Consider the following 13576-nt stretch of genomic DNA (forward strand, 5'->3'; position numbering starts at 1 on the left):
CATGTGAAATTTGACCCACTCAATTGCTCGACAATTTGTGCATCACCTGTCAGAAGGCCTTCTCGTGTAAATAATTTGTTTGTAATATAGGGTCGGTATAGGTGCACTCAGAAGGTGGATGTGTTTATTGGAGGAGCTGGTGTCATGAGTTAGTTACCTGCCCCAATGGAGCATGCACGTATTTGCTTTCAAAATCAGTATATCATTATGGAAGTAGCAGACCGTCACCCATCACATGAGCCCTTTTTAGTGCAATGCCAATTGTCCTTTTGATACATGTTTGTCAGATCTGTCCACATGTGGCAACTACATAGCATGTACAGTAGGCTACATAGTATACATCAAAACCTCTGTGTAGGCTAAAGGCTAGCCAGACCTAGTGGACTAAACTCCATGGAGAAGGAAGTTTATGATGAACTTCACCAACAGAGTGGAGCAGAGACCGGGCTTTGGAATTGAGCTCCGGCGACATCGATTCAGCCATGGTCAATACTTAAAGGTAAAATGGTAGACGTTTCATGATTTACATGTGTCCTCTGTAGTTACTGGACTTTCTTTGTTTGCTGAAATCATACTTTTTCAATAAACGTGAATCAAATACAACCACCAACCTTTTGCTCGTTCCTGTCTCTCAAAGATGACAACTCAGTGCAAATGCACATGTGTCAATTGAATCTCAAAGTATGAATTTCAGCAAACAAAGGCATGCAAGTACAGATGACAAACATAGGCATAGTGTAGGTGTTTCCTGATTGAAAGTTTTGATCTTGGGTGAATCAATGTAGTCGGAGCTAGATCCCACAAAGCCTGGTCTCTGTTTCACTCTGTTGGTGCAGTCATCATAAACTTCCTTCTCCATGGAGTGGCGTTTAGTCTGCTAAGCCAGACTTAGTTTTTCTCTATGTTGGCCATGTTGGATGTGTTTTTGTGTTCTTTGTCCTGAGTGTGACTGGCGAAAATAGTCTACACATTGTTCACAGTCAAACAAAGGGCCCTTTGCCACTGATCTGCAAAAATAACAAGTAACGTGCCATGTTCAAGATGGCCACTGATTGGCTTTGTGTTTTGGCCTCTCTGGATGGAGGATCATGGTTGAACCTTGTTTGTCCCGTCTAGGCCTAGTAGTTTAGTTCTTCAAGGTTGCCCTCTCCTGGCTTAGCCTGACCTATAATCATGTCCTCAGGTGGAAACTTTCAAGATCAGGAGGCATTTCATTAAAACTAAATGCATGCACCTGCCTGCCCGTCCAACATCACTATTCTGGACGGTTCTGACTTAGGTATTTGTAGTTGTCCACATTCTAGGTGTCTGGTAAGACTGTAAACTCTCCTTCCAGACTCACATCAAACATCTCCAATCCTAAATTAAATCTAGAATTGGCTTCCTATTTTGCAACAAAGCCTCTTTCACTCATGCTGCCAAACATACCCTTGTAAAACTGACTATCCTACTGATCCTCGACTTTGGCGATGTCATTTACAAAATAGCCTCCAATACCCTACTCAATTAATTGGATGCAGTCTATCACAGTGCCATCTGTTTTGTCACCAAAGCCTCATATACTACCCACCACTGCGACCGGTACGCTCTCGTTGGCTGACCCTCGCTTCATACTCATCGCCAAACCCACTGGCTCCAGGTCATCTACAAGACCCTGCTAGGTAAAGTCCCCCCTTATCTCACCTCGCTGGTCACCATAGCAGCACCCACCTGTAGCACGCGCTCCAGCAGGTATATTTCTCTGGTCACCCCCAAAACCAATTCTTACTTTGGCCGCCTCTCCTTCCAGTTCTCTGCTGCCAATGACTGGAACGAACTGCAAACATCTCTGAAACTGGAAACACTTATCCCCCTCACTAGCTTTAAGCACCAGCTGTCAGAGCAGCTCAAAGATTACTCCACCTGTACATAGCCCATCTATAATTTATCCCAAACAACTACCTCTCCCCCTACTGTATTTATTTATTTTGCTCCTTTGCACCCCCATTATTTCTATCTCTACTTTGCACATTCTTCCACTGCAAATCTACCATTCCAGTGTTTATTATTATTTTATTTTTTACTTGCTATATTGTATTTACTTTGCCACCATGGCCTTTTTTGCCTTTACCTCCCTTATCTCACCTCATTTGCTCACATTGTATATAGACTTATTTTTCTACTGTATTATTGACTGTATGTTTGTTTTACTCCATGTGTTGTTGTACATGTCGAACTGCTTTGCTTTATCTTGGCCAGGTTGTAATTGTAAATGAGAACTTGTTCTCAACTTGCCTACCTGGTTAAATAAAGGTGAAATAAAAATAAATCGAATAAAATGTTGTTTAGCAAGAGACTAGAGTTAATTTCAATCTTCATGGAGTTTCTTTTATTTGGGAAAATTAGGCTAGGCACCGGTCGTGGACTGGTCTTTTCCAACCAATTGCATTTCAGCTTGACTAGACTAAAGTCATGTCCCAGCCTCTGTTGCACTGCGTGTATGATAACTCCAGCTACTTTGATATGCTTCTGAATTCTGACTGGTAGGAAGAGATTTCTGTCACTGCTTTAAGTCATTAGGATATGCAATGTAGCTCCATAATTGTACAATTTTAATGCCACTATGCGCACCTAAAATTAGCTCGGATGGTGTGGAAGCCACAGGTGTTGTCACCTTTTATTATAGGTAGCAGACTAACCGCTATATTATCTACTCGCTTTTCATTTTCTGTCACCTCGCTTCCTATGTCCTTCTGTCTGACTATGTAGACCCCTGGTGGGGTCCTGTGGACTGAACTATCCACATAGACTGTGCTGCAATTATCACCCCATCTGATCTCCACTGTAATCATGACCAAGCTGAACAGTGGGGTGCAGGGAGGACAGATGGCAGACAACGCCCCAAAATATGAGTCTGAAATATTAATAGAAAGGCCATATGCTCATGCTGCTAATAAATGGAAAAAGAGAGGAGGCAGAGCTGAGCTCTGTCCACCTGGCCTTGTGGACATTTGGGAGAGAAATATTTGTTGCTTATTTAATTGTACAACATTTCATTGTCATGTGTTTAACCTTTATTTAACTAGGCAAGTCAGTTGAGAAGAAATTCTTATTTGCAATGACGGCCTACCCTGGCCAAACCCTACCCTGGCCAAACCCTAGCCCGGACGACACTGGGCCAATTGTGTGCCGCCCTATGAGACTCCCAATCACGGCCGGTTGTGATACAGCCTGGAATCGAACCGGGGTCTGTAGCGACGCCTCTAGCACTGAGATGCAGTGCCTAAGACCACTGTGCCACTTGGTCAACCCTATCTCTCTTATTGAAAATATTTAATAATGAGGTTAATTAGGATAAAGGTGAAATAAAATGAAACAAACTCTTAAATGTAGATTTTTGAATGACTATATTTGAGCAATATTGCTTATAAGACAAACCACGAGGTAGAGCTCTGCTACCCAACACGAGCCCGACGGGCCCAACATTTATAATGGATTTGCTAAAGGAGGAAGTTATTTTTGGTTCCCGGCAGGGCCTTAAATTTGGCTATCGGGCCTGGGTAGGGCCTGAACGTTGCGGGCTTAAAATTCATGCCCGGCAGGGTTATATCCTGAGGTGCCTTATTTGGGATGGGCGGTGTCCAGATTTTCATATGGTCATGTTGTTTCTGTACCATACCGGGGTATACGGTATTACCGGAAGTGCACACAAGGGGTGCTATTTCCACAAAAAAATTATTGGACGCAGCGATCTTGATCCAGGAAGGGATTGAATGTCTCTGCTGTAACCAAGAAGCTTGATCTTAACTTGCTAGTTAAGTGGCTCGATGTCATCAAACCAAATGCATAGCTGGAGCCCAGACCTGGATATAATTTATTTGACACATAGTAATACTAAGCAGTGGCGTTTGGTATTTCGGGGTGGGGGGGGAGGGGCTCTACGGTATATCGTCCGAGCCTTATTGCTATTATAAACTGGTTACTGGCATGAATAGAACAGTAAACACCTATTTTTGTGTCATACCCGTGGTATATTGTCTGATATACCACGTCTTATAGCCAATCTGCATCCAGGACCCAAACTACCCGGTTTATAATGCGAGTTTGAAAACAAATGCACTACAGGAAGGGATTAGCCTATTGCATTTTATGACTTTGAAACTAAACAGGGGAACGGGGTTTGGCTAGGAGTCAGTCAGTGTTGGCAAGGGGGGTAGCACTGTGACAACTGTTAAAGTAGTGTAGATTGTCCATCTCCCATTTCCAGTTTGCGGTCTCGCAGCCCTGAGCTTCGGCTTTCACTGGGACAGAAGGTGACAGTGGAGAAGTGGGATAGGACTGAACCGGTCTTAGATTTTCCAAACACTCCACAAACTTTCTTTAGGCTATTCATGTGTACAGGCGAAGGGGTTGATGATTGTATTATCACCTAAATGACCTTTGAAGAGCCCTGACAATATCATTAATGTATTGTTCACCTGTTTTTCAGTGGTGTGGTTTTGGCGAGGGCATGGAGCACCCTGTACACAGAGGGGAGACGATGTCCCTCGGACTGCACGACAGGTACTGTGCAATGTATGTCCAAAATTTCTTCTACATCTATATACACAATCATTCAGCGTTCCTCACTTTCCTCTGAAGTGGCTCAGTTTAGCCGTTCTGGATTTTCTCATGTTATGTGTGAACATGTAACGTTAGTAATTCTCTCATCTCTTAATTAATATATGAAGTTAGTCTAACGACATTAAATATTTTTTGTGTTTTTGTATTTTTTGTCGGGTCTGCTTGCTTTCTCTTACAGACAGAGATAGAAATTGTGGTTTTAAACAAAAATAATATTTCCTTTTTGATAGTCTGAGTTTCTACCTCTTGCATCATTTGGAATATTCTGTTTTAACTTGAACTTGCCTGTTAAGTAACATTCTTGATTACATCTTAAAGTGAGTCAAAGACATGGACTCAGTATGGAGTGTTCATGCAGCTCAGTGTGTGTGGGCTAACTTAGCTGTTGACGATGCTGCAGCAGTGATTCAGGTTGGGTTACAGCATGTATCCATGACTCAGTCTGTCAGAGGGCTGTCATTGTCCCCCTGTTGCTGGGTAAATGGCTGCCTCTTTGGGCCTGTCTCCAGGCCCCTCTTTGGGACGTGTTGTTTTTGGACCAAGTGACTAATGCCTTATTTCAAGCTGTGAGTGGATTTTTATCTGTAAGCCAGTTACTATCGTCTACGGTAATGAATTAGGAAGTTGTGTGATTGTGGAGAGCCAGGGGAGATTACTCACAACATCATGACTGTTGACTATTTTAAATTCTGCTGCTCTCATGACTGTATTTTTCTGTGTCCTCTATGGTGTAGTGTCAGCTAGGCTTCTCTAAGCCCCTGTCCTTTGTGCCTTCCTGTGTGTTGCAGCAGCTGTTCAGGGATTTTGTCTTCTCGGAGCACTTCATGAAGATTTTAGTGGAGTGCCTCAACTAGAAATGCTTTCATGACACAATGTTACAGATTTAGCTCTAACTAGAATCTGTGTCAGTGCATTTTGACTTATGGTTTGTTAGAATGATGAGCTCTGACTACTCAAGTATACAATTTGTAAAAAAAAAAAAAAACAACGGTATTTCTTTCCACCAAAACAAGTTGCTGTGATGTCTAACCTAATCCTGCCTTCAGTCATTTCCATGACCATAACCACAACAACAGATCTTAACGGGCAATGCTTCAGTCATTGCCATGACCATAACCACAACAACAGATCTTAACGGGCAATGCTTCAGTCGTTTCCATGACCATAACCACAACAACAGATCTTAACGGGCAATGCTTCAGTCATTGCCATGACCATAACCACAACAACAGATCTTAACGGGCAATGCTTCAGTCATTGCCATGACCATAACCACAACAACAGATCTTAACGGGCAATGCTTCAGTCGTTTCCATGACCATAACCACAACAACAGATCTTAACGGGCAATGCTTCAGTCGTTTCCATGACCATAACCACAACAACAGATCTTAACGGGCAATGCTTCAGTCATTGCCATGACCATAACCACAACAACAGATCTTAACGGGCAATGCTTCAGTCGTTTCCATGACCATAACCACAACAACAGATCTTAACGGGCAATGCTTCAGTCATTGCCATGACCATAACCACAACAACAGATCTTAACGGGCAATGCTTCAGTCGTTTCCATGACCATAACCACAACAACAGATCTTAACGGGCAATGCTTCAGTCATTGCCATGACCATAACCACAACAACAGATCTTAACGGGCAATGCTTCAGTCGTTTCCATGACCATAACCACAACAACAGATCTTAACGGGCAATGCTTCAGTCATTGCCATGACCATAACCACAACAACAGATCTTAACGGGCAATGCTTCAGTCATTTCCATGACCATAACCACAACAACGGATCTTAACGGGCAATGCTTCAGTCGTTTCCATGACCATAACCACAACAACAGATCTTAACGGGCAATGCTTCAGTCATTTCCATGACCATAACCACAACAACGGATCTTAACAGGCAATGCTTCAGTCGTTTCCATGACCATAACCACAACAACAGATCTTAACGGGCAATGCTTCAGTCGTTTCCATGACCATAACCACAACAACGGATCTTAACGGGCAATGCTTCAGTCGTGTGGTTTTCTGGTTTCCCTTTTGTAAAGTTTGTATTTCCTTATTATATTGTGTCCAGTCCTTTTGAAGCTAAGCAGTAGTTTGAGGCTGCCGGGTCATAGGCTTGGGCAGGGCTCTACACTGGCCTTTAAATGTTTTTTTGTTTTTTTAATTACAAGGAGCACGTGTGCGCCTACGTTCAAATGTAGGCACGCACACAAAGAAATTTAGGAGCACAATGAAAAATATTTGAGGTAATAAAGCTAGAATTGTACATTTTTCTAGGCTCACTGGTGCGATTAAATAAAAAAAAATCCACATCCCACAGAAAAATATTTTGCCGCATATGCCAGTAAAATTGTCACACTGTAGATAGAGCCCTGGACTTGGGCGGTATACAGGGGTATGATTTTCAATACGGTAGAAACAATTTCTATCTTATTCTTTATTTTTAAATAAATACCTGCAGTCGACTTGTGCGCTAGGTTAATAGATAAAGCAGATTGCGTTCTTCAGTTCACCTGTTGCATTATTGCTTCATTATGAAGCTGTTCCCCAAAGCAGCTGATTAAGCCAGCCACATGGTAGGTTTGTTATCAAAGAGCAAACGGAATCTTTTGGGACATGACGATCCACTGTTGTGCAAGAGAGGTGATCAAGTTACAATTGAAATTCACTACAACTGTTTGTCAGCTAAATATCTTATAACTATAGGTTTAACCATCTAAGATTCTCTACAGCTCAGGGCTCCAGCATTTGGTTAGCTAACTTGCTAGCTAAGTAGCTAACTTGCTCAAGATCAAGCTTCTTGGTTACAGCAGAGACAGTCAATCTCCTCCTGGATCAAGATCCCTGCTGTCAAATTATTATTATTTATATATTTAAACTTTATTTATAGATTTTCAGATATAACAAAAACAGTACAACACCAACCCCTCATTCTCACACCTCTCCCTCCTTAATTATTTGTTTTGTGCATGTAGCAAACTTTCAGTAGCCTATTGAGAGAGTTGTATAATAAGCTGGGTTGTCTGTCCTTGCAATTAGTTTGTTTGCTTGCGCTTGTTAGCATTTAGCTACTGTTCGCTATGGGACGTTTGGAAAGACTTGCACTGCCGGTAATACCGTATACCCCGGTATGGTATAGAAACAGCATGAAGCTAGGGAAATCTGGACACCACTGAAGCCTACTGGACCAGCATGTCCCTCTGTTGTCACGTAGCTTGCTACCTCCTAACGAGCATCAAGGAATAGTTGCTAGGCAGTGGCAGTCTTTGGCCAGAGAGCTGGTGCCGTGGAGCGAGAGTAGACTACAAGCTGATGGGGGAGGGGTTGATGGCTTAATCAAACGCACAGATTGGCAGTTATTATTGACATAATGGGTTTGTCATCATTCCTCCCCTCCCAACCAACAGTAGCTTCAGCTCTCTAGCATCACTATTTTGAGTGCTGTTGTAATGAATAAACCATACAGCATCTTGACTGGGTTTTAGTGAGTGTATTGTGAGAGTTGAGGTGTTTTATTTCTCTTTCATTCTGTGCTAAGCAAAGTGTCTTTTCAATTTAAGTAGGATCACTATAATGTACATTTCATGTCCAGATGGAGATAGTAACAATGCACCAAAAAGGCAGGAACATTTCAGTGCATCACTTGGCAAGGTGATAGTCCTAATGCCACAGTTGTTGGCCAGCAAATACTAGACTGCTGCAAACCTTCTTTTGAGGTGGACAGTTGACTCTTCTAGGCACCTCTTAATAGCAAGCTCATGGGAACGTGTGCTGTTGGCAAGGTTGGTTTCCCCCATTTTCGCTTTCACCAGCTTCCATCTGTTGCATCGATGTACCCCAATTGGCAAATCTACATCTGTATGTGGCGCTACACTTCTGCTGCCCACATATGAACTTGAGTACCTAAATCCAATGTCTATTCAACCCTGAACACTGGGGTGAATCTGTATTTTCTAAAGCCACTATGTTACTTCTGTCCTCAACCACATACGGTGTGACGATTGCTTTTGTCAAAGGTCTATTTTTCTACTGCCCTGAATTGATCCCTGTGACCTAGCCTAACTCAGTCTGTATTAGAGGTCGACCCATTATGATTTTTCATCACCGATACCGATTGTTGGAGGACCAAAAAAAGCCTATACCGATAAATCTGCCAATTTTTTTTGATTTTTTAAATGTAAATATTTTTTTAAATATATTTGTAATAATGACAATTACAACAATAATACATCAATAAAATCAATTTAGTCTCAAATATACACCGCTCAAAAAAGTAAAGGGAACACTAAAAATAACACATCCTAGATCTGAATGAATGAAATATTCTTATTAAATACTTTTTTCTTTACATAGTTGAATGTGCTGACAACAAAATCACACAAATTCTCAATGGAAATCAACTTTATCAACCCATGAAGGTCTGATTTGGAGTCACACTCAAAATTAAAGTGGAAAACCACACTACAGGCTGATCCAACTTTTAATGTAATGTCCTTAAAACAAGTCCAAATTAGGCTCAGTAGTGTGTGTGGCCTCCACGTGCCTGTATGACCTCCCTACAACGCCTGGGCATGCTCCTGATGAGGTGACGGATGGTCTCCTGAGGGATCTCCTCCCAGACCTGGGCTAAAGCATCCGCCAACTCCTGGACAGTGTGGTGCAACGTGGTGTTGGTGGATGGAGCGAGACATGATGTCCCAGATGTGCTCAATTGGATTCAGGTCTGGGGAACGGGCGGGCCAGTCCATAGCATCAATGCCTTCCTCTTGCAGGAAATGCTGACACACTCCAGTCACATGAGGTCTAGCATTGTCTTGCATTAGGAGGAACCCAGGGCCAACCACACCAGCATATGGTCTCACAAGGGGTCTGAGGATCTCATCTCGGTACCTAATGACAGTCAGGCTACCTCTGGCGAGCACATGGAGGGCTGTGCGGCCCCCCAAAGAAATGCCACCCCACACCATGACTGACCCACCGCCAAACCGGTCATGCTGGAGGATGTTGCAGGCAGAAGAACGTTCTCCACGGCGTCTCCAGACTCTGTCACGTTTGTCACGTGCTCAGTGTGAACCTGCTTTCATCTGTGAAGAGCACAGGGCGCCAGTGACGAATTTGCCAATCTTGGTGTTCTCTGGCAAATGCCAAACGTCCTGCACGGTGTTGGGCTGTAAGCACAACCCCCACCTGTGGACGTCGGGCCCTCATACAACCTCACTTGTGTGGGTTGTAGACTCCATCTCATGCTACCACTAGAGTGAAAGCCCAGCCAGCATTCAAAAGTGACCAAAACATCAGCCAGGAAGCATAGGAACTGAGAAGTGGTCTGTAGTCCCTTTATTGGGGGTGGGGGTGTCTTGCTAATTGCGGGGGTGTCTTGCTAATTGCCTATAATTTCCACCTGTTGTCTATTCCATTTGCACAACAGCATGTGACATTTATTGTCAATCAGTGTTGCTTCCTAAGTGGATCAGTGTGATTGACTTGGAGTTACATTGTTGTTTAAGTGTTCCCCTTATTTTTTTGAGCAGTGTATAATGAAACATGTTCAATTTGGTTTAAATAATCAAAAATAAAGTAAAAGAAGAAAGTAAAAGTGCAATATGTGCCATGTAAAAAAGCTAATGTTTAAGTTCCTTGCTCAGAACATGAGAACATATGAAAGCTGCTGGTTCCTTTAAACATGAGTCTTCAATATTCCCAGGTAAGAAGTTTTAGGTTGTAGTTATTATAGGAATATTTCTCGCTATACCATTTGTATTTCATATACCTTTGACTATTGGATGTTCTAATAGGTACTTTAGTATTGCCAGCCTAATCTCAGGAGTTGATAGGCTTGAGGTCATAAACGGCTCAATGCTTCAAGCATTGCGAAGAGCTGCTGGCAAACCTAGTAAAGTGCTGTTTGAATTAATGCTTATGAGCCTGCTGCTGCCTACCACCGCTCAGACTGGTCTATCAAATCATAGTCTTAATTATAATATAATAACACACAGAAATACGAGCCTTAGGTCATTAATATGTTCAAATCTGGAAACTATCCTTTTGAAAACAAAAATTTATTTTTTCAGTGAATTACGGAACTGTTGCGTATTTTATCTACTGGGTGGCATCCATAAGTCTAAATATTCCTGTTACATTGCACAACCTTCAATGTTATGTCATAATTACATAAAATTCTGGCAAATTAGTAAGCAACAAGCCAGGCGGCCCAAACTATTGCATATACCCTGACTCTGCGTGCAATGAACGCAAGAGAAGTGACACAATTTCCCTAGTTTAATATTGCTTGCTAACACAAATTTATTTTAATTAAACATGCAGGTTTAAAAATATATACTTCTGTGTATTGATTTTAAGAAAGGCATTGATGTTTATGGATCGGTACATTCGTGCAACGATTGTGCTTTTTTTCCGCAAATGCGCGTTTGTTAAATCATTCCTCATTTGTCCACGTTGGCTGTCTTTGTTAGGAAGAAATGGTCTTCACACAGTTCGCAACGAGCCAGGCGGCCCAAACTGCTGCATATACACTGACTCTGTTGCACAGAATGCAAGAGAAGTGACACAATTTCCCTAGTTAAAATAAATTCATGTTAGCAGGCAATATTAACTAAATATGCAGGTTTAAAATATATACTTGTGTATTGATTTTAAGAAAGGCGTTGATGTTTATGGTTCGGTACACATTGGTGCAACGACTATGCTTTTTTCGCGAAAGCTCTTGTTAAATCACCCTTTTCGGCGAAGTAGGCTGTGATTCAATGATAAATTAACAGGCACCGCATCGATTATATGCAACACAGGACAAGCTAGATAACTACACATGGTTGATGATATTACTAGTTTAACTAGTGATTATGTTAAGATTGATTGTTTTTTATAAGATACGTTTAATGCTAGCTAGCAACTTACCTTGGCTCCTTGCTGCACTCGCATAACAGGTAGTCAGCCTGCTACGCAGTCTCCTCGTGGAGTGCAATGTAATCGGTCATAATCGGTGTCCAAAAATGCAGATTACCGATTGTTATGGAAACTTGAAATCGGCCTTAATTAATCTGCCATTCCGATTTATCGGTCGACCTCTAGTCTGTGTGCCGTATTCTCTGACTGGCTGTCTGTGATTATGCAGATGGTGCTAATCTCATCCCATTTAAGATGTTTAAGAAAGATGCATTTTATTGACCGTTAATGTGAAAAGTTAAACATGAATCAGTAACCCATTACCCAGCTACGCCCAATTCTAGTAGCAGTTCTATTGTACTACACCCTGGCTTGTTTTATTTAGGACTACACAGAGTTTGAATTGTCTGGCTGAAAGTGGATCATGACAAAAGGCACACGTAGAGAGTGTTCTTATGGTAGAGGTTTGTATTGTAGGGCTTTGAGCACGGTTCTATCCATCCTTCTCCAGCCCTGCCTGCCTGCTGCTGTTTCTGCACTCCTCAGTAGAAGTCCTCAGCCTTCAGCATCTGCTGGGCCTCTGCTTTCATCACCTCATCCCTCTGAATCCAGGCAAACTTTTGTTGCTCTCTACCTCAGTCTTTGATTTTTCTACACTGGGTGAGTTTCTCTTAACTAGCACTTTCAGCAGAATTATTTCTCACCCCAGAAACGCTTTGATAACGACAAATGCATATTCTTTTCTGATAATAGCCGAGCCTTGCGAAATGCATTAAAATGTGAAACAAACCACAGGTGTTGTTTCATAGCTGGAACATTCAGGGCACTTGCTTTTATTTATTTATTTAAATTTTACGTGGTTCTTATTTAGATAATGCTGAGCCATTAGTACTTTTTAATGTCGGTTCGATTTCAGTTAGATTATATAAAAATGATCACAGTTTTCGGTTCAGATTTTTTTGATTTTTTTGAACATTAAATGCACTATACGTTATGTGTGTTCAATGCCGTAACACAGAATAAAACAATTCATTTTTTATTTATTTATTTTACCTTTTATTTAACCAGGTAGGCAAGTTGAGAACAAGTTCTCATTTACAATTGCGACCTGGCCAAGATAAAGCAAAGCAGTTCGACAGATACAACGACACAGAGTTACACATGGAGTAAAACAAACATACAGTCAATAATACAGTATAAACAAGTCTATATACAATGTGAGCAAATGAGGTGAGAAGGGAGGTAAAGGCAAAAAAGGCCATGGTGGCAAAGTAAATACAATATAGCAAGTAAAACACTGGAATGGTAGTTTTGCAATGGAAGAATGTGCAAAGTAGAAATAAAAATAATGGGGAGCAAAATAAATAAATAAATTAAAATTAAATACAGTTGGGAAAGTTGTTTGGGCTAAATTATAGGTGGGCTATGTACAGGTGCAGTAATCTGTGAGCTGCTCTGACAGTTGGTGCTTAAAGCCAGTGAGGGAGATAAGTGTTTCCAGTTTCAGAGATTTTTGTAGTTCGTTCCAGTCATTGGCAGCAGAGAACTGGAAGGAGAGGCGGCCAAAGAAAGAATTGGTTTTGGGGATGACTAGAGAGATATACCTGCTGGAGCGTGTGCTACAGGTGGGAGATGCTATGGTGACCATCGAGCTGAGATAAGGGGGGACTTTACCTAGCAGGGTCTTGTAGATGACATGGAGCCAGTGGGTTTGGCGACGAGTATGAAGCGAGGGCCAGCCAACGAGAGCGTACAGGTCGCAATGGTGGGTAGTATATGGGGCTTTGGTGACAAAACGGATTGCACTGTGCTAGAAGACTGCATCCAATTTGTTGAGTAGGGTATTGGAGGCTATTTTGTAAATGACATCGCCAAAGTCGAGGATTGGTAGGATGGTCAGTTTTACAAGGGTATGTTTGGCAGCATGAGTGAAGGATGCTTTGTTGCGAAATAGGAAGCCAATTCTAGATTTAACTTTGGATTGGAGATGTTTGATATGGGTCTGGAAGGAGAGTTTACAGTCTAACCAGACACCTAAGTATTTGTA

General features: G+C 41.8%; 1 protein-coding gene across 5 annotated transcripts in view; it reads left to right on the forward strand.

Annotated features, from left to right (window-relative positions):
• The window catches only part of LOC109873992 (kelch-like protein 13), an 84381-nt gene that overhangs the window by 1036 nt on the left and 69769 nt on the right, over positions 1-13576 (forward strand). For 2 of the 5 annotated variants that reach the window (XM_031809235.1, XM_031809232.1), the window contains exon 2: positions 4469-4554. The exons of 1 other annotated variant lie outside the window; for it this stretch is intronic. In XM_031809235.1, coding sequence (XP_031665095.1) covers positions 4490-4554 — 65 coding nt within the window. In that variant the 5' untranslated portion in view covers positions 4469-4489. The remainder of the gene's footprint in view (positions 1-4468; positions 4555-13576) is intronic. 2 more of the 5 variants (XM_031809236.1, XM_031809233.1) reach the window with 1 other exon arrangement.

Source organism: Oncorhynchus kisutch, linkage group LG29 (assembly GCF_002021735.2).
Source record: "Oncorhynchus kisutch isolate 150728-3 linkage group LG29, Okis_V2, whole genome shotgun sequence".
In the NCBI taxonomy this organism is placed as follows: domain Eukaryota; kingdom Metazoa; phylum Chordata; class Actinopteri; order Salmoniformes; family Salmonidae; genus Oncorhynchus; species Oncorhynchus kisutch.